This window comes from Chelonia mydas, chromosome 1 (genome assembly GCF_015237465.2).
Source record: "Chelonia mydas isolate rCheMyd1 chromosome 1, rCheMyd1.pri.v2, whole genome shotgun sequence".
In the NCBI taxonomy this organism is placed as follows: domain Eukaryota; kingdom Metazoa; phylum Chordata; order Testudines; family Cheloniidae; genus Chelonia; species Chelonia mydas.
The window spans coordinates 36,032,280-36,052,774 of record NC_057849.1 but is presented as its reverse complement, the minus strand read 5'-3'; the positions used below and the strand labels follow the sequence as shown (position 1 = coordinate 36,052,774).

Sequence of the window (20,495 nt, the reverse complement as noted above, 5' to 3'; positions counted from 1 at the left end):
AACAATCCCATATGAGCTGTACTGTCATATGTCCCTTTTCAGAAAGACACTGTGATGTTTGTAAATTCATCTAAGAATATGGATAACCCACACACTAAAGCATGTGTCAGGGCACAACTGTCAGTCCTGTCAAGCTATGGCTCTGAAAAGGAACAGAAATATACATTTGATTCAACAGTTTTTGAGGCCCTGATTTTATAGTGCTGTGCTTTGTGGATATTGTCTCGTGTTAATAAATATTACAAGTAGATGTTTCAGTGTAGGACATTTTATGCACTTAATGTAGAAATTGTAATACTGCACTGAGATTTACATGTATCTGCCGTGGCTATATGAGAAAAGAATATCTTACATTTTGTTTATATATCGGTGCCTTTTGTTCTAAGGGATTCCCAAATGCATCACAAATTAATACAGAAACTTCTGTACACAAGAATCCCTTTCCCCTGTACTGAAATTGAACTGCTACTGAGGTGAAATGCATCTACTGTAGGACAAGGAGAAACCCTACTCCTCCCAGGTGTTTTTCCCTAGCCTCCATTTCACCCCCTACGTAGCTCTGAAGTATTCCCATCCAGCAGAAGCCCCTACTCTCATCCCTTCTTAAAACTTACCTCTTCAAGCAGTCCCTCATGGCTTTTCTCTTCTTCTCTACTCCTCCCTGAACTGTTCTGCCGAATTTCTTGTCTGTGTTGTCTTAGCCTGTTTACTGTAGACGGTAAACCCTTTGGGATAGGCAGCATGCTTTATCTATGTTTGCAAAGCACTGTGTAAATTTGTGGGAGCTACATAAATGGTTTTAATAACAATGATTAATAAATAATTAATTTCCCTCTGAGAAATGTTTACAATTTGAGCCCTGGTTATGGGCTCTGAGCAATAAAGTCTTACAGTACAATGGCTGGAGTTCAGCTGGAAAACACAGGTTGCATGTAGATGATATTTAATCTACAACACTGTATTGTCCAAGAAATAAGTTTCCTAGAGATTTTTTTTAAAAGTGCTCAAATTGACAGATACTGTTAATTATGTCCTCTTATTGGAGAGCATAGCATTTTATAGAAGCATTATTCTTCCATTTGCATTTTCATGTTGGAGTGTTTTCTTCAATATTTATGTGGGGAGATTGAATTTTTCAGCAGGGGTCCAAAAGACACAATCCTCAGGAGCTTTGAATTTTAAGCAATTAACTGGATCATGCCTGGTGTGGAAGTAATGTGATTAGGAAAGAAAGCTATTAAGGAATCAGTTAGTAATGGTGGAATTGAGTTCATGCATGCCTACAGCTGCACTCATTTAGTATACAAATACTGTACATTTAATTAAATATTTATAGCTCTCTTTTAAAATGATGTAAATTGGGGGCACTTGTGAATTTTCAGCAGATCCATTTTCAAGTCGGATTCAACAGATCCCTCTTGGAAGCACAGAGGTGTTCTCTGGCATTGGAAGGTGATGAAACTTTACAGCAGTGGAATAAAAACATGGAGTGAAAAGATGGAGTAATTCTGGCATTGTGCTTTGAAGTCCGTGTAATGTTTTAATCTTCTAGGGTTTAGTAATTCAAGAAAGCAAATCCAACAGTAGTTTCCATTTGCTGAGTATCTCCCTCTCCATTCTGTCTGCCTCCCTCAGTCCATCCTATCTTTCAACCCGTCTCTTTGATATCACTTTTTGGATATTTCACCATCAAATTAAACTTCAACAGGACAAAGCTGTACTCTTTAGCTTTCTTCCCCAGTCTAACTTCTCTGTCACTGTTAACACCCCACCCCATCCTTCCTGTCCCTCACACCCATAACCAGAGTATCATCTTTGACTCCTCCATTTGCTTTGTCCCACATATACAGGCCACATCCAAATGTTGCCGCTGCTTCTTCTCTAATGTTTTAGAAATCCAGCCTAGTCTTTCTATGCAGATAACCAAAGGTCTGTCCAGGCCATCCTCATCTTCTATATTGATCACGCCAAGCTACTTTGCTTTGGCCTCTTTGACACCCACATCACCTCCTCTCCACTCCATTCCAACCACTGCTGCTAAGGTCACTTTCAGTGCCTGATGTGCAGCTCACATCATTCCCCTCTTTGAATTCCTCCCCATTTTCCAATGCATCCAGTTCAAGTTTCTGGTAGTCACCTTCAAGGTCCATCGTAGATCTGCCCCTCCTTATACATCCACTCTTGTCTCACCACATGGCCTCTCTCCACTTTGCCAAAGGATGCTACCATTGTCCATCCATCCATTTCTCCCTCAGCTGTGAGAGCTTTGAACTTTGACTTCTTTCACAACCATCTTCTCACCTTCTTCCAAGTTTCCACTCATGCCTGGAGGTGCCTTCTCCAAATGTATCTGTATGACCCTATTCCTCTCATCATTCAAATCCGCCCTTCAGACCTGCTTACGTGGTGCTCACAAGTAATTAGCCAGCTAATTAAGAGTAGGTTGAGGAGCAGTCAGCATAGTTGAAGTGCATGTACTTATTCTGTTCAATAAAAGCCTCTGTTTATAAACTTGTATAATATAAAATATTTCATATTTTGGTTGTATTCCTCATGGCCCTTTCATATATTGCTTGTCATCCCAGATTGTAAGCTCTTCAGGGCAAGCAATATGATAGACTGTCTTCCTATATGTTTGTCTATCACCTAGCACAGTTTGGCCTTGATTCTGATTGGGGCGTCTTTGGGCTTCCACAATAGAAATAGTAAATGTTTATGAAATGAATGCATTTCACATTGAATAATGGTTATTTTAACTAATAGCAGGTATTAAGTATGGGCTTGCAAACTCTTCCTTACGTGATATGAGCCAGTTTCATGTGTCAAACCTGTATGTAATATTTGCATTTGATTGATGCATAATCATTTACATATTTGAAGTGGGAAGAATGTTTTATGATGATTCATTCTTTCAAATTGTGAAAGTCTTTTTACATGAAGGATTTCATCCATGAGCTTAATGGAATTACTCTATTCATCAGGACTCTATTATTTTCTATGCATCCTATTAACATTTTCTACCTCCTGTGTTTAATGCGACTGCTTCTTCTGAAATAAACAATGTACCTCCACTTTATTTGAGGGACGACACATTAACAGATATTAAAGCATAGCTCTCTTTCCAACTTATTACTGCCCTTTGCTCAAACTGAGAAAAAAAAATCCTTTATTGCTTCAAAGCAAACAGTAAACTTGATATGGAAACCTCTTTCCTAGTTTGAAACAGGATTTTTAACCCCCTTGGTAGTAATTTAAACAAAAACAAGATTTCCTGCAGTGCTCTTGGTCCTTCTGTGCTTGGTCCTTCTATGACTGTAGTTCTAGTCCCAAGTAATCTCAGCATCATGACAAGAAGCTTTGATCTTTTTGAAAAATTAACACATTGAGTTGAAGTCCCAAAATGAGTATATTTTTGCCAATAGCTTGATTGACAGGAATCTTCTTACTTTCATTATAAAACTTTTAATTGTTACAAACCTCTGTTTGCCTAACTCAAATCATAGGGGGAAAAGCTGAACATATTGAACTTCAAATAAGATTTCTTCCCTCTAAGTGAAATAACATCCCAAGGAAGTCCTGAGGTTAACAAAAAACCACCATTGAAAGTGGTTGTCCATAGTAGCAATATGTACACTGACGAATAGTCTGAAAATAATACCAGCATTGCTGCTTTAGTTCAACAGAAAGAAATAAGGTGGTATACGGATAGATTCGTTCTGGGATTGTTTAGCATTTTAAAAAATGGTCCTGGGAAAACATTTTAGATTTTTCTGTATGTTTCAATGAGAGAACATACCGTGACCAGTGTTGTTAATACTTTTACTGCAGTATTTTAATCTCAGTATCTAATGATAACTCCACATTTTGAACTCTCATTATTAGGTCCAAGAGGAATCCTCACAGTTCAACTAGGGTAGGTCAAAGCATCTCAGGTCTTTTTATTTTTTTATTTTATTTTTTGTTGTTGCAGTAGCTTTGGTGATAAAATCAATTATATTCAGGATGGTAAATAATATATTCTACCTGTAGGCTAACTGGCATGACTTTGTGTCAGATCCAGCGTGCTCCCCTTTTAGTGTTTTTGTAGATCTCAAACACCTAATTCACTTACGACCAACACTATTTTTAATGGGTGCCTAAAGTTAAGCACACAAGTCCATATGTAGACCCCTAAATAAAATATAATACAAGTGTTGTGCACCCATGCACCAATGAGCTTTCTTTATCATTTCAAAGCTAGTTTGGAATAAATGGAAAAGCACTTTCTTTTTAAGGTGAATTCTAAGGGTACTCAATAGTGGGTTGTCAGTGCTTTTGAAAGTCAGTCCACTCATTGACAAAGCTCATTGACATAAAATCATCCGACTGTATTTTCCACTGCATGCATCCGATGAAATGGGCTGTAGCCCACAAAAGCTTATGCTCAAATAAATTTGTTAGTCTCTAAGGTGCCACAAGTACTTCCATAACTCAACTTTAAAAAAAAAATCTTAACCTTAACTTTTTAGTGTCATTATCTCTTCAATAGTATGTTTGGGAAAAAAGATCCAGCAATATCATATGATGAAATCGCCATTTTTTTCCAGAAGCTTGTTTTATAAAATGAGACTTAGCTGTTGGTGGTGGTCTGAAAAGCAGCCCAGCAAAGAGTTTGCCTTAAAAAGTTATATGTCTGCCCATATAAAAGTTATATATCTGCCCGTATTATTCTCAGCAAGTGTGACATTTTGATACTGTAGACTTACAGTTGGCTCCCTAGATACATGGAGAAATGCCACATTGCTTGTCAGGGCCGGCTCTAGGCACCAGCAAAACAAGTAGTTGCTTGGGGCGGCACATTTCTAGGGGTGGCATTCCAGTGCCGGCCACGCCGCCCCTAGAAATGTGCCCCCACCGCCCCAGCTCGCCCCCGCTCTTCCTCCGCCTGCTCCCCTGAGTGCGCCGCCATCATTCGACTTCTCCCCCTCCCTCCCAGGCTTGCTCGGAGGGGGAGAAGCCGAGCGGCGGCACGCTCGGGGGAGGTGGAGGTGAGCTCGGACGGGGAGCGGTTCCTCTACCCCCCCTTTACTTCCTGCGCTCCCCACCCACCCTCGCTCACCTCCATTCTGCCTGCTCCCCTGAACGCGTGGCCTCTCCCTTGCCTGAGAGGGAGGGGGAGAAGCGGAGCGGCGGCATGTTCAGGGGAGCAGGCGGAGTGGAGGTGAGCTAGGGCGGGAGGTTGCGGTGGGGGGGAGCTGCAGGAAGCAAGGAGGGGGAAATGCAGCATGCCCGGGGGAGGAGGTGGGGCTGGGGATTTGGGGAAGGGATTGGGAAGGGGTGGAGCTGGGGCGGAGCCAGGGGTGAGGGGGCACGAAAAAAAAGCGGGGGTGGCCAAAATTTTTTTTGCTTGGGGCTGCAAAAATCCTAGAGCCGGCCCTGTTGCCTGTAGAGATATGTTTGTAGAGATTATAGTTTAGAGACTCTTCCTCATGAGGGACAGTATTATGAACATGGGAATTTGGAAATGTTCCATGAAGGAACACACATGGCTGGGAACACACATGGCTGTGTGCAGCAGCTCACTACAGAAGCTCTCCAGTTTGTTTTATTCAAGTTTTATTCCTTTCTCATTCACTGGTTTGTTATTAAATGAACCCCAAGACTATCTCAGCCACAAATGCCATTTCCCCAGGTTCTCTTTCTAGGAGACATCCATGAAAAATAAGAGATCCTGTAAGCCACCTGCCACGTGAGTAGGGCTTTGGTTCTTCCTGAATGCCTTACACTGTTGCAACTGGAGTTTGAGCTTATTGATTAAAGTCCTCTCTTCCAAAGTTTTGGCCAATACTAAAATATACAGAAATGTGATAAAGTGGAAAATTTCAGAGTGAAATAGAAAACAATATTCTTCTTCCCAAAAGACATTTTAAAAATAATTTGTTTTCTTCCTTCATGTCTGGCTTGCAATCTGAAGTATGCTTTGCTCACACCTTTTAAAGAACAAAACAAAACTCATGTTGTTAGATTGGATGCAGCCAGATATTCCACTTAGGTGTATGTGTGACTAGCTCACTGAAGCTGGAGAATTTTGCCTAGCTATACCCATAGAGGGGTAGCACTTGCACCCAACCACTCCACCCCAGTGGACAGCCCAAGCAACAGAAGGCTGTCATTCAACAAGTTTTGAAGTGGCCTTTTCCTTCCCTCCTACCGTCCTCCCACTCCCCACCTGGGCTACCTTGTGAGTTATCTCCCTATTTTTATAATCAATTAATAAAGAATACATTTTTTTAAACGATAGTGACTTTATTTCCTTTGCAAGCAAGCTGTGATCGAAGGTGGGAGGGCGGTGGCTTACAGGGAATTTAGAGGCAACCAAGGGGGAGGGTTTTCATCAAAGAGAAACAAACAGAAGTGTCACACAGTACCCTGGTCAGTCATGAAACTGGTTTTCAAAGCTTCTCTGATGCGCACCGCTGCCTGCTGTGCTCTTCTAACCACCCTGGTGTCTGGCTGCATGTATTCAATGGCCAGGCGATTTGCCTCAACCTCCCACTCCACCGTAAACATATCCCTCTTACTCTCACAGAGATTGTGGAGCACACAGCAAGCAGCAGTAGCAATGGGAATATTGGCTTGGCTGAGGTCTGAGCGAGTCAGTAAACTGCGCCAGCGACCCTTTAGACATGCAAATGCACACTCTACCACCATTCTGCACTTGCTCAGCCTATAGTTGAACAGCTCCTTACTACTGTCCAGGGTGCCTGTGTACAGCTTCATGAGCCAGGGCATTAAGGGGTAGACTGGGTCCCCAAGGATAACTGTAGGCATTTCAGCATCCCCAACAGTTATTTTCTGGTCTGGGAAGTAAATCCCTTCCTGCAGCCGTTTAAACAGATCAGAGTTCCTGAAGACGCGAGCGTCATGAACCTTTCCTGGCCATCCCACATTGATGTTGGTGAAACGTCCCTTGTGATCCATGGTGCTTGCAGCACCATTGTAAAGTACCCGTTGCAATTTATGTACTGGCTGCCCTGGTGGTCCGGTCCCAAGATAGGGATATGAGTTCCATCTATAGCCCCACCACAGTTAGGGAATCCCATTGAAGCAAAGCCATCTACTATGACCTGCACATTTCCCAGAGTCACTACCTTTGATAGCAGCAGCTCAATGATTGCGTTGGCTACTTGCATCACAGCAACCCCCACAGTAGATTTGCCCACTCCAAATTGATTCCTGACTGACCGGTAGCTGTCTAGCATTGCAAGCTTCCACAGGGCTATTGCCACTCACTTGTGAACTGTGAGGGCTGCTCTCATCTTGGTATTCTTGTGCTTCAGGGCAGGGGAAAGCAAGTCACAAAGTTCCATGAAAGTGCCCTTACACATGCGAAAGTTTCGGAGCCACTGGGAATCATCCCAAACCTGCAACACTATGTGGTCCCACCACTCTGTGCTTGTTTCCCGGGCCCAGAATCAGCGTTCATGGCATGAGCCTGCCGCAGTAATACCATGATCTCCAAATTGCCGGGGACCGCAGTTTTAGAGAAATCTGTGTTCATGTCCTCATCACCGTGCTGCTGTTGCCTCCTTGCCTGGTTCTGGTTTGCATAAATTACACAATAATGCGCGAGGTGTTTACAATGGTCATAACTGCTGCGGTGAGCTGAATGGGCTCCATGCTTGCCGTGCTATGGCGTCTGCTCGGGCAATCCAGGCAAAAAGGAGCAAAATGATTGTCTGCCGTTGCTTTCACGGAGGAAGGGAGGGTTGACTGATGACATTTACCCATAACCACACGTGACAAATTTTTGGCCCCATCAGGCATTGGGAGCTCAGCCCAGAATTCCAACGGGCAGCAGGGACTGCAGGAACTGTGGCTACCCAAAGTGCATGGCTTGGAATGTCGACGCTTGCCACGGTACTGTGGACGCACACCGCTGAATTAATGTGCTTAGTGTGGACGCATGCACTCAACTTTATACAATCTGTTCCCAAAAATCGACTTCTGTAAAATCGGAGTACTTTTGTAGTGTAGACATGGCCTCAGTGTTAGTTAGATTTAGTATTAGTTACATTTAGTTAAGTATTCCCCTGTGATGCCCTCACTGGGGTTTAAAGATTGTTCATTGTTTGGGGAAGTGATCCCCCACAACAATCCCCACAGGCAGTGCTTGGTGTGCTTAGGCAAGGCCCATGTCTAGGCATGGTGTGTGATTTCTAGATTGTGCATGAAACAGACTCAGGTGGCTAGGGAATTTCTCCTAAAGCAGCACCTGTTTGAACAGGTGATGTGGCCTGCTTCAACACCAAGGCCCTCATTGGACTGGAGTTTGCCCTGGGGTTTTGAGAGTGCTACTGCTTTGCACTCTGGAGCTGGCACCTCTCCAAAGAGACAGAGGAGCTGTTCCCCATCAAGTGCGCCAAGGAAAAGTTTGCATAAGACCACTCCAGGCCTTGTGGGGATGACTGTTCTTCCCCCAGGAAGAACCTGGACCAGTGCGGGTGCCCCTAACCACTCCCCAGTACCACACAGGGAGGTTAGAGACCCTGTACCTTCAACTCTGGTTTTGGCAGAGTTCTGTTGAGTCTGGTACCGATGAGGGCAGTGCCCGTACCAGATGTTTCCATGCTGGCAGCATACCAGCTGGCTATGGACTCCTCTGCCTTTCCATCCTGACCTCTCACTTGGTCCAGGACTTTGCCACATCTCTGCTGTTCCTAGCCTCGTTGGCTGGATGGGCTGCTGAACCTTTGGCTCTGTTGGCACTGCATCCTGACGTTCCCCTTCCACAGTCTGTGGAATCAGGGCTTGGTGAAAGGGATATCGTCAGCACCAGGAAATTCCTTGGCACAGTTTCATTCTGCACTCTAGATATTATCAGGGTGGCTCTCACCACCCTCCACTTTGGCACTCTCAGCTGCTTCAGTACTGCCACTGACTTCCAACAGAGAGATTGACGCCGCTCCTGGCACTGGGAACAACAGAGGAGTGTTCAGTGCCGACGCTAACATTCCCACCATTGGTGCCAATCCCTCCTTTGTTTTGGGTGACACATGGGTCAGATCAGTTACTTGCCCCCTCAGGACAAATGTGTGAGGTTCCGGTCACCCTGTCAACTATCCTCCCCGTGTTGACTCAGAACAACTGGTTTGCTGCTCTGAACCTTCAGGATGCTTATTTCAATTTGGCGATTCTCCCGAGCCACAGAAGTTTTTTCCGGTTCATCACGGCAAATCGTCATTTTTCATTACACAGTCCTTCCTTTCAGTCAGTCTTCTGCCCCCTGGGTCTTTACCATATGCATGGTCATGGTAACAGCATACCTCAAAAAGAATGGAATCCATGTCTCCCATATCTGGACAATTGGCTACTAAGGGGCAGGTCCAGAGAAGAAGTCTTTTCTCACGTATGTGTTACACTGGACTTACTTGACTATCTGAGTCTCATCCTAAATACCAGAAAGTCAAGTTCACTGGGACCCTAATAGTCTGAGTTTGACAGCATTTTTACTGACTGACCATTTCCATGGTCTGCAATTTTTTCATGGTCTGCAATCTCAGCCTTCCACAACAGTTTGCATGTGTCTGAGGCCCTTGGGACACGTCTGCATGTATGCAGGTGGTTCTATTTGCAAGGTTGCACCTTCACCCTCTTCAAATATGTCTCAGGATAGTTTACCATCTGACCGTTCATCCCTTAGACAGGTTGGTCTGCCCCCCTCCATTGATCCTGGTCTCCTTGCACTGGTGGATGGATCAGGGGAATGTAAGTCTATGATTCCCTTTGCCTGGCTCTTACCAATCACAGTTGTTGTCACCGATGCCTCCCTGATGGGTTGGGGAGCACATTGGGTCGCTGAAGGTTCAGGGTCTGTGGTTGGAGCAGGAAGCTTCACTGCATATCAGTGTCCTAGAGCTGCAAGCCACCTACAATGCCTGTCTCATTTTCCTAGACCGCATCGAGGATTTCAGTGGTTCTCATACTTACCAACAATACCATCGTGACTTATTATGTAAAAATGCAAGTTGTGGAGCACACTCCATGGTGCTCTGCCAAGAATACATTGGAGAACTCTGATATCTGATCAGTTCCCCAGGGTCCAGAATCATCTCAACAGGAATTCTTTCCCTGAGTCATGAGTGGTCCCTGAAGTTCAATGTTATGCAAGTCATCTTCATGGCTTGAGGCATGCCAACGACCAATCTGTTCACTATGAGGGACAACAGGGAATGTTGTCTATTCTGCTCTTGAGGGGGCCTTATTCTGGGTTCCCTGATCAACGCCCTCCATGTCAGCTGGCAGTTGACTCTCCTATGTGCTTTTCTTCTGATCCCAATCATTCCCAATCCTCAATCTGAAAGTGGATTGGGCCAAGATCATCCTCATTGCCTCACCATCGGCAAGGCAATGTTGGTTTTCCAACCTTCTTACACTCTCGAGTCAGCCTCCCATACCTCTTCCTCTACGTCCCAACCCTTTCTCACAGAATCACAGTTGCACCTTGCATCCTGTGTTCAGCTCCCTGCATCTCACGGCATGGTGCACCATAGTTGAATGAGGACAAAGAGTGATGTTCAGTGGCTGTTTGACAGTTCCTAGTCAGTAGTAGAAAACGCTTTACCAGAATGGCCTTTTTGGCAAAATGGAAACATTTTTTTAATGTGGTCATTGACCTGTGGAGTTCAGCCAATGCTGGCCAGTATCCAAGATATCTTTGAGTACTTGCTGCATCTTCAGTCTTGCAATTAGCTCCTTGAGGGTTCATCTAGTGGTGATGTCAGGCTTTCATCCACTCATTCGTGGAAGATCGATGTTTTTCAGTGCCATGTTGGTGAGATTCTTAAAAGGAATCCTTCGTCTCCATCCATTGGTGTTGGAATCAGTTACTTTGTGGGACCTTAACACCATCTTATTGGCTCTGATGGGCAGTATATTTACCCATGTTTTTTCCTAAGCTACATTCATTTCCAGAGGATCCCCACCTTCACACACTGGACATCAGACAATGTCTGGCCTTTTAGCTGAACAGGACTAAACTCTTTCGGGCTTCAATGCATCCTGTTGTGTCATATGCAAACTGTATGAAGGGACAGGTAATCTCCTGACAAACAGTGTCTAAGTGTTTAAGTTCCTACATCAAGACTGCATACGAAACAGCTTCAGCTATGCCCCCTCTGTGGGTGCAAGCTCATTCTGTAAGTGCAACTCAGGCAACTCAGTAGCATTCCTCAGTGACATCTCAATATTGGAAGTTTGCCGGGCTGCAACATGGTTATCGATACATGGTTTTATGAACCTTTATCCCATTACTGAGGCATCCAGAGCAGATGCAAATTTTGGGAGGGCTGTCCTGCAGACCTTGTTTAAATAGACTCCAAGCCGCACCTCCTGTGAGTACTGCTTGTGAGTCACTTAAGAGGAATATACAGCTGCATCTACTTGAAGAAGAAATGGTTACTTACTGGAACTGTGGTTCTTTGAGATGTGATCCAGATGTCTATTTCATGACACACCCTCCAGCCCCTCTGCATTGGAGTCTAATCTTTAGGTGTTTTGGTGTAAAGGAACTGAGGGAGGTCAGAACATTGCCACTTCATATAGCCAGGGGAGGAGCTGTGGCCATGAGGCGTGAGCGCCGCCCCTCTATGGGTACTGCTAGGCAAAATTCTCCAGCTCCGGTGCACTGGCCAGGCATGCACCTAAGTGGAATACATGTCTGCATCTCATCTCGAAAAATCACTGTTAAGATACATAACCATTTCTTCTATTAGTTTCAACCTAGCTTTAGCATGTAATTGAATGTACTGAGGGGACAGACCACAATAAGTAGTTTTGTTTGTGAACCTTTAATAAATGCACAAAGTAGCAGTGGAGTAAGTAGGTAGCACTAGGAGTACAATTCCATTCTCTTACAGCTGGGCACAAAGCAACTAATCCTTCACCCCACCCTTTGCGTCCCACAATAACAAGACATTGTAAAAGTGCCTTATTACTGATTGAGAGCTGACAGCATCCTTGATGCTATACAAAGGTGGAGATATCACTGCCTCTAACGAGCTTACTGAGGGCAGGTCTGGTGACTTTCACTGATGTGAATAGTCGTGACTCCAGCAACAATTGCATGTGCTATTTGTATGTATAAGGACTATTTGTGTGGGTATTGGCTGCGGGAACTGCCTCTTGATCAGAAACAGACAACATAGTCAAAACATATGCTGTAACAAAAATGGTAAAGCTACATAACCAATAATATTTTTGAAATAAAATATGAGATGAGAACTCACAGATGGTTCTCAAGCAAGTTTGTGGGCACACTCCAACCCCGTAGCTTAAAGGTACTTGAGTGAATTCAATAGTTGCCTTGAAAACTGTACCAAAAGAGTTGAAAGCTTAATTGAAGGAAAATGCTATTTACTTACAGAATGTTTTTGTCCTAGCCTGTAATTGACAGCATTATTGTGAACATTGCAGTGCTTGTGGGGATGGTTTAGTATTGTTCAGTGAATCTAGAATCAGTGCCATGTGTGTTTGTTAGGCATGGGCTTCGTACACAATGGGTATAATGTTATATTTATTCAGGAAGTCGTTTTGTGGTCTGTAGCCAAGGAACCAAACCAAGAGCATGTGTGTTTGCATGGGGGAAAAAAATGTACACATGCGGAGAACCGTAGGCTGTGGAATAACGTAGGATGCTCTTCACATATCATTTCTCCGAGCTTCACAAACGTGAACAGGTAAACAGGGTAATGAAATGTTAGTATGTGTTATAACACTAAGAAATGTCAACAATTATTCATTGTGTGTATAGGCTAGTGATGTTGTCATTCCAGTTTATATTTGTGCTCTGCATTTGATATTTTCCTTGATATAAAAACCTAGTGATTGAAGGGATGGGGGGATAATAACTGTAAACTAGATTAATCAAGGTATTTAATAATAGGATATGGAGACTTCTACTGCAAGGTCACCAGTTTGAGTCCAGAGCAGATCCACTGTGGTGGCTATTTTGACAGCTGTTATTTATTACCTGTCTATTATTTTGAGTACTGGGGCTATTTAGATTTTGTTGTGCAAGAGTAACCTCTCCAGATGTAAACACAGCTATCTGCTTTTGACTTGTTTTTATAGAGCGAGTTTAAAAAAAAAAAAAAAAAAAAGAGGGAGAGAGATTTCCCTATTTGTGAAGCTGATTTTCTTGGCCAGTACAGTTAGTTTTCAAAATATGTTCAAAATAAATCTCTTCTGTTTGATTATTCACTTTGAAAGGGGCTTGGATGGTGCCGCCACACATTCTATCCCAACGTAATCTCTACATCCCAGACAGTTACAGGGGAATGGCTGTTAGAACAGATACGGTTTCTTTAGTTTGTCAGGGATTTGTGCCTCCTGAACACCCTTGTGGTAAGACGACTTTAAAAGCACCACTGTCTCAATCTTCAGCATCTTCCCGTTTGCCATTTCTCAGTTTGACAAAGTAATAAAAGCTGCCTTGAGGTTGTGGAGGAAAACTGAATTGAAGAATAGAAATGCCACATTCATTCATTCCACATCACTCCTCTTCTCACTAATTTAAAGAAGTTATTTTAAGGTATGTGCTAACTCTGGTGGCAAAAAGCATCCTTCAAGGTGTTCCTGGCCATCTCGTCCATTTATGGGGTAGAAAAGGGTCATTTTAATTGTTGGATGCCAAGTAATTTGATTTTTAAAATGACTAAAAATATCTAGTCTAGAGAAACAAGAAAAGCCAGCTCTGACTAGTTGTTTTCTCTTACTGCCAACTCAGGTGTGTGACTCCCATTATTTTAGTCACAGGGGTTCTTTTATATACCTTAGCACACACCATGATCAAGTCCAAGCAAAATAATCATAATTATTAACCATGGCTATCTAATTATGAAGTAAAAAAGTAAAGGAGAAGAAAGCATTAAACAAAACACAGGTGACCGAACACAGAAGATAAACTGGTTACTTCCATTACAATCCCTTCTGTGTGTATCTTGATGAAGTACTTCTAGCAGAGATTACACCTCTGAGAGTGAAACTGCTTTGGTGGGCCAATTTGTTTGGTAAGTTGAGACCAAGGTCTTATTTTCCAAAATTATCATGAAGCCAAACTTATTATATCCTTAGATAACTGAAAAGGGTTATAGAGGAGCAAAATAATTTTGTTTAAGGAAAAGTGAATCTTATTGGTTATTAAGAATAACCACAGAGTTCCTAATTGGGCAAGGTAAACAATCTCAACTAAATCGTATGAAAGTGAAGAAATATTTAAATCAATTACTTAGAAGAAGCTATTTAAGGAGCTATTTATTGAGATAGGCCATTTATGAATACTGAGTATCTTAAATCCAATTAAATCCCACAATTTCTGTTTAGAATGTTTAGCCCCTGTCTTCACTCCAGGAATATGTGATCTAACCACTTGGTGTCTAACTGAAGAACTGTTAGCATTTTAAATTACAACAGCAATTTCATATCTTAATAAAATCATTACAAGAGTTTAAATCTAATCACTTGGCAGTGTCTTGGTTAACCAATCCATATTGAAGTCTTGGGGAGCTTTTTCCCTGGGTTGGTTTCCTCTTGAGTCTTCTCTGTTTTTCATATCTATCTGTGTCAGCTTCTTGCAGAGATGGACAGGATGAGCTGTGGTGCACTTGTGTCTAAGCAAGGTAGCAGAGGGGATGTGGTGGGGAATTCTCACTTCAGGGTTTTATACTCTTCTCCTTCCCATTTCCATGAAATTAGGAAAACACATCTCTTTTTCAGGCTTGTTTAGATTCAAAGTTGGTTGCTGTCACCCTTTCACTGGCTTCATGCAGTTGAGGTTTGGCTTAGGTGACACCCTCAGCTCCTGCATATGTTGTTTGCCTAATGAATATACAAAATTTCTTTAACTGCTTTTGTTGTTCTTGTGGTGGGAAAGCATCAGGCACATTTTAAAGTTAGTTTTAATCCTTTTTTTTTTTTAAGTTCAGTCAGTTTTCTGATATATCCCTTTAGTTCCATCAGGATTTAAAAGGAGTAAAAATTGTGTTTCAAATGAGTCCAAACATTTCTGTTCTCTTTATAAAAGTCAGCTCTCAAAATGGCCTTGTTAAATTAAATTCTTAGAGTCTTTAAGCTGCAATGACCATCAAAGAAGGTATTGTCTTTTCTTTTTACCAGTCTTTGAAGAGGTGGTTCTTGTCTTCACAAAGTTTGATGAGGGATTGCTGAAGCATTGCCAGATAACTAATTTCCCAATTAATATAAACATTTCTTTACTCATATGACTTCTTATGTTAGTAACCAGTTATAGCATCAAATTGCCTTGCAGTATTTGTAAATAAAGCATTTTACCATTTACATGACAGTGATATTAGGAGCTGTGTCAGGAGCTTTGCATTTAGTTAATTTTATTTGCAGATCTGCATTTCACAAAGATTTTTGCCATTTCAATATTTAAGAACTAAACGAAAGCTGTAAAATATTTCCAACCACATATGTTTTTCCTTAAGTTTTAAAAGACACAAGCAGGGATTTTCCATTGAAAAGAAAAGGGTGACAATTGAGGTATAGGCTCATTTATGACTTAAATGTATTGTTCTGATAACAAATTCCTACACTCCTTCTTGCAATCAGGTCTCTTCCTAAAACATGAATGTTTCACATGGTTACAGTCTTGCTATAGCAAGTAAACTTCTATTGAATCTTTTGTTCAAAGCACAAATTTCAATAATAAGTTCATCTTTAAAACATGGCACAACAGAAAGTAGTACAAAGTTAAAGCAAGGTTTACTTTAAAATGCAGATTTTCTGAATTTGTACAACACTTATGGGCAATAAAAATCCTTATGGCTAAGAAGGAGTTAGTGCTTGTCCTTGGGGACAGAAAGCAGAAACCTCCTGGAATGTCTTTGATTGGCTTTATGCTTGGTAACATAGCTAGCTAAATATAGTATGTATTGTTATATTTTTAAGCATCCTGCTTATTACATACTTGTAGCTATATCTTAATAGTCAATAAAGGCAGAAACAAGTTTGTAACTACCTTAAAAAAGTATTATACTGTAAATATAATTTTTGTATCAATATTGAGATCTTTCCCCTACAGTGTCCTGTAAGTGGTTATTTTTTACATATCAGTAATCCCCTACATATGTAAGTTATACTTAGGCATGGCAGAATTTGAGATATAATTTCGATGGATAATATCAACGTTTATTTTAAAGCATTTTTTCAATTTTTATCTATTTTAAATTTTCACAGTCATGGGAAATTATGGGCGAGTTGGACAATGGGAGTGTCAAACAATAATTAATTACAGTAGACACTGAGATTCAAAAAGTTTATGCTTTAGAACTGTTAAATACATAAACTGTAAACATCATATGTCAAAATACACAAAGTAAGTATCCTTAAATCAAATTTTAATAGGTTCTCAAGCAGCATTTTTCTTACTTCACCTATCTGTAAATTTATATTACCATCAATAGAAATATTTTTGTTGGCTTGTGTGTGTGCGTGCGCGTGCGCACAGCAAAATTGACATTTACCAATTAAAAAGTCTTATCTTTCTAGACATAGTTATATTGCAAAGGTGCATTCATCCCCTTTACTTTTTAATTCTGTCTGTATTGTATGGGAAGAGCTTGCTGTTTCCTCCGCAGTTTATTATCGCTTCAAATTGGTTCTTGGGAGTGGCCTGGGCAAACACTGTAAAAGCACTCTGACTACATTAGCAATGGTTAGAGCTACAGAAGTTACAAACACATGTTGTTGAGTTATTTTTTTGTTTTTTTCCCCAGATGAGGATAGGAATTCATTCAGGATCAGTTCTGGCTGGAGTTGTTGGTGTGAGAATGCCACGTTATTGTCTCTTTGGAAACAACGTCACTCTGGCAAGCAAGTTTGAGTCAGGAAGTCATCCGCGTCGCATCAATGTCAGTCCAACCACATACCAGTAAGTGCTGCTAGCCTTTCTGGATTGCTTTGATTTCAGCCCTGGCTTTTGAGTGAAATCTTGTGATGCATCCTGCAGTCTCCACCCCCTCTAGGGCAGCTGCAAAACTCCCACCAAAGAAAATGAGTGAAACACTCGGAGGGGCTGGGAAGGAGCATTCCACAGGCCCTTTTCACTGCTCCAGGATTTACTGCTGCAGAGCTAAGAGTGAGCTGTTGGCAGGCCAAAGGAATGGTAGGGAAATGGCCAGTAAATCCATATATCAGCTAGTCCAAAATAGCACCTAAGTGGGCAATGTCTATCCTACCTCCCCCATACCATGTACTCCATGGATATTGTTATAGTTTTTGGCTGAGGGTTCTGTTCCTCACCCCTATGTGGACTTGATGTAGGAAGGTGCAATTCCAATGGCTTATGAGAGTGTGTTTAATTTTACTGATGAGGCTAAGATTTCAAAGAGTTCTATGTATAGTTGGAGGCAAATATATTATTTAGCACTGTCAAGAGGCACTCAATAAAAACATTTTCATAATGCAAAAAAAAAGATAGAAAATGGCAAAACATTCTCGTTGCTAACCCTTTGGAGAAATTATACAAATTCAGAGTACTTTTGATTAAATCAGGTTATGAGAAACAGCTGGCCTAAAAGAAAGTTCCTCTAATTGTTCAAATTTAACAGATTGACTAGAAGAATTTCTGCAACTTGATTAGTTCTTACGTGCTCATTTCTTTGTCAAGAGATCTATATCTCTCTTGTTCTTCTACATTATTTGTTATGTGAAGTAATTTTCTGAAGCACAGCTTTGCCCAGGCTTCAGCATCTAGCTGAATGCTGTAATACTGTGAACCACCAATCAAGCCATGCTGGGGAGGGGGGTTTTCAGTCATGCATTTCCATATTTATCTTTCCTGTACCTATCTATATAAATTAAAGTTTTAAATGGAATTTCGTCATCCAAGACTTGAAGCTTCTGATATGCTAAAATATAAAGCAGTGGGACACTAAAGTTAAAAAATAATTAAAACTGGTGAATGAAATGACATTCATCTGGAGAACCCATTCATGACAGGTAAAACTTACACAACAGAAGATGTGCAGTTACTTAAGTAAGTGACAGACATACTGAGAAGATTTTTGATCATGAAGTACCCAGCAGTGGCTTCAGACAGCTGCATGGTAATAGAGAAGAAAAACCAGGACCCAAACTAATCTTAAGTATGGGAAAACTCTGCACATTATTTTAAATTAAAATTAGAAAATCTCTCTTCTCTTTAAACATATCGGAACTTAGCGTCTTGACCTCAGTGTAATCAAAACATAAAAAGTCTTTTCAGGGGTTTTTCCTGATAAAGTAACTCCCATAGAAGTCAGTGGGTGAAAGTCACCCCTCTTTAGAAGTAGCACAAGGTCTTTGCAGCACTTAAATCTGCCTTCAGCCATATTTTGAAGACATTTTGCCCTCTGTTGCTGAAAGCTGTCTCCATCCCCATCTGTTTCTATTGCTGGTTCTGGAAGTCCTGTCAGTGTTAGAGAGATATTTGAAGAAGTAAGAGACTTTCATGTGAGTTGCACAGATTTAAACCTGGAGTGCAGGAATTCTGCTGACATCAGTGACATTGCGCCAGTTGACATGGGTATTATTGAGAGAAGAATTTGGCCCTTAGAGGAAATCCAGCCAGGAAAGGTAGATATATGTTTTTTGTTAGTCTGATGAAAGCTCAGTACAGAAGTAACCTACTTACTTAGACCATTCATAGAATGTTAGAACTCTTACCTTTTAAAGGTAAGGACCTTTAAGGTCCAGTGCTGTTCCTAGTGGTTTCAGTAGCCATTCTGTTATTACTTTGGCTGCAAGAATGAAACATTAGCTCACTATGGGACTGGAGAACAGATCTTGGGACGTGTTGTGTCTGCTTTGCACCATGCTACCTTTAAAGCCAATTTAACTAGCCCTGGGAGGATTGCCCCTGTGAATGATCTCCTGGTAGTATAGGCTGGTGCAAAGGCTCTTACATCATCTTCCACTGTGCCGTAACTGAGGGGTGTGGCTATAGTAACCGGGATGTGGGCGTGTCTTCATACAACCCTGCCAGTCCCCTGCTGCCAATTTGATGCTTGAGCTAATTGGCTGTTTGCATGACACAGAATAGCTTTTAGGCTACTGTAAGGTATGTTGGGGGCGCAACCCTGATAACAGCCACTCAGGATTGTAGGAGCACAAAAGTGAGTGTTGCACCACTTGTGAACCCCCTGAGTTGTATCACTAGCACTTTGGGCAAAGAGCTCTAAAATGTGTCCCTGTTCTGTGCAGTCCCAGGAAATATAATGCAAGTATTTTTATTAATCCATATTTATTTGCTCAATCCTGTTCTCACTTCAGTCAACTGGAGTGAGACTTTAACTTTAACCATTGACTTTAACGGAATGGCCCAACTTAGCAATTTCTCCTGCTCCTCCCACCCCACTCTCTCTCCCTCCCAAAATTAACCTAACAAGGAAACTTTAGCCTTACATTTTCAAGGTAGTGACAGGAAAGAAGGTCTCCTTCCATTCATGTGTCGGAGACTGAGTTTCAAATTATTGTAATTCCTGTCTTAAACTAACAAGATGTATAGCTTCTGACTCACTTTGTAACCGATTCATTCCAGGGGATAAAAGAAACACATGTTACAAACACGTGCCTGCCTAAACACATACTGCTGAACTATGAAACTAAAATAATTGTTTATATTAGGGTTCATTTCCACAATTTTTTGAAATAGCATGAATAATAATGATTTTGCGGAACAAAATTAATTCCTTTTCCTTACAGTACCCATGGTGAGAAGAAAACAGGAAGTTCACTTAATTGCCTTGACATTTGAAAATCATTTTTAATACCCAAACCTTTTTCCCTTTGCTAGTTTGTGGAGGATGTTTGGGTTTTGTTTTTAGATTGGCCCCATCCAAATATCTGAGTGGCTCACAGAGGATTTGAAGGGTCTTGGGGACCAGATTGCCTTTTTCTTCTTCCACAATGGGGAGGCAACCCCTGTATCCTGACAAGAACATGAAGGGCACTCCACAAGGGGAAGTTTTTCTTCCTCCACAGCCTTCTCCAGTGGACTCTTTCTTGAGAGGGTTAAATTGGCTTGTTGTTGATTTGCCTTGATATCCATGAAGATAATGCCAGAAATTAACCCACAGAGTTCTACAGAACTCACCCTTACTTCACTGAGCATATAAGCTGGCTTGTGTGTTCCTCATGTTGGAAAAGTATAGCCTACCCTTTGAACTTATGCTTGTCTTATATTTCAAAGGTACATGTTCTGTCTATTTCTATAAAATATTGTATGTATATTTTTTTAATTTATTATAATATACAATATTGTATTAACATTTATGGCAACAGAGCAATGTCAACACCATAAGTATTAAATATTTAGCATATGTGTTCCACAAAATACATAAAATTAAAATTAAAAGAAATACATTTTCTACTAATTTCTAACCTAGTTAAACATTGGACATGCTACTAGGAACCATATTTTGTTGTATATTCAGTCACTTTAACACCATTTTGAC

The 20,495-nt window shown here is 41.4% G+C and overlaps 1 protein-coding gene across 2 annotated transcripts in view; it reads left to right on the top strand.

Annotated features, from left to right (window-relative positions):
• GUCY1A2 (guanylate cyclase 1 soluble subunit alpha 2) overlaps positions 1-20,495 on the top strand; it is a 295,427-nt gene that overhangs the window by 236,162 nt on the left and 38,770 nt on the right. For both annotated transcript variants that reach the window (XR_006286056.1, XM_037890081.2), the window contains exon 7: positions 16,776-16,930. Coding sequence is in view for 1 of the 2 variants with exons in the window: in XM_037890081.2 (XP_037746009.1) it covers positions 16,776-16,930 (155 nt within the window). In the remaining variant the exon portion in view is untranslated. The remainder of the gene's footprint in view (positions 1-16,775; positions 16,931-20,495) is intronic.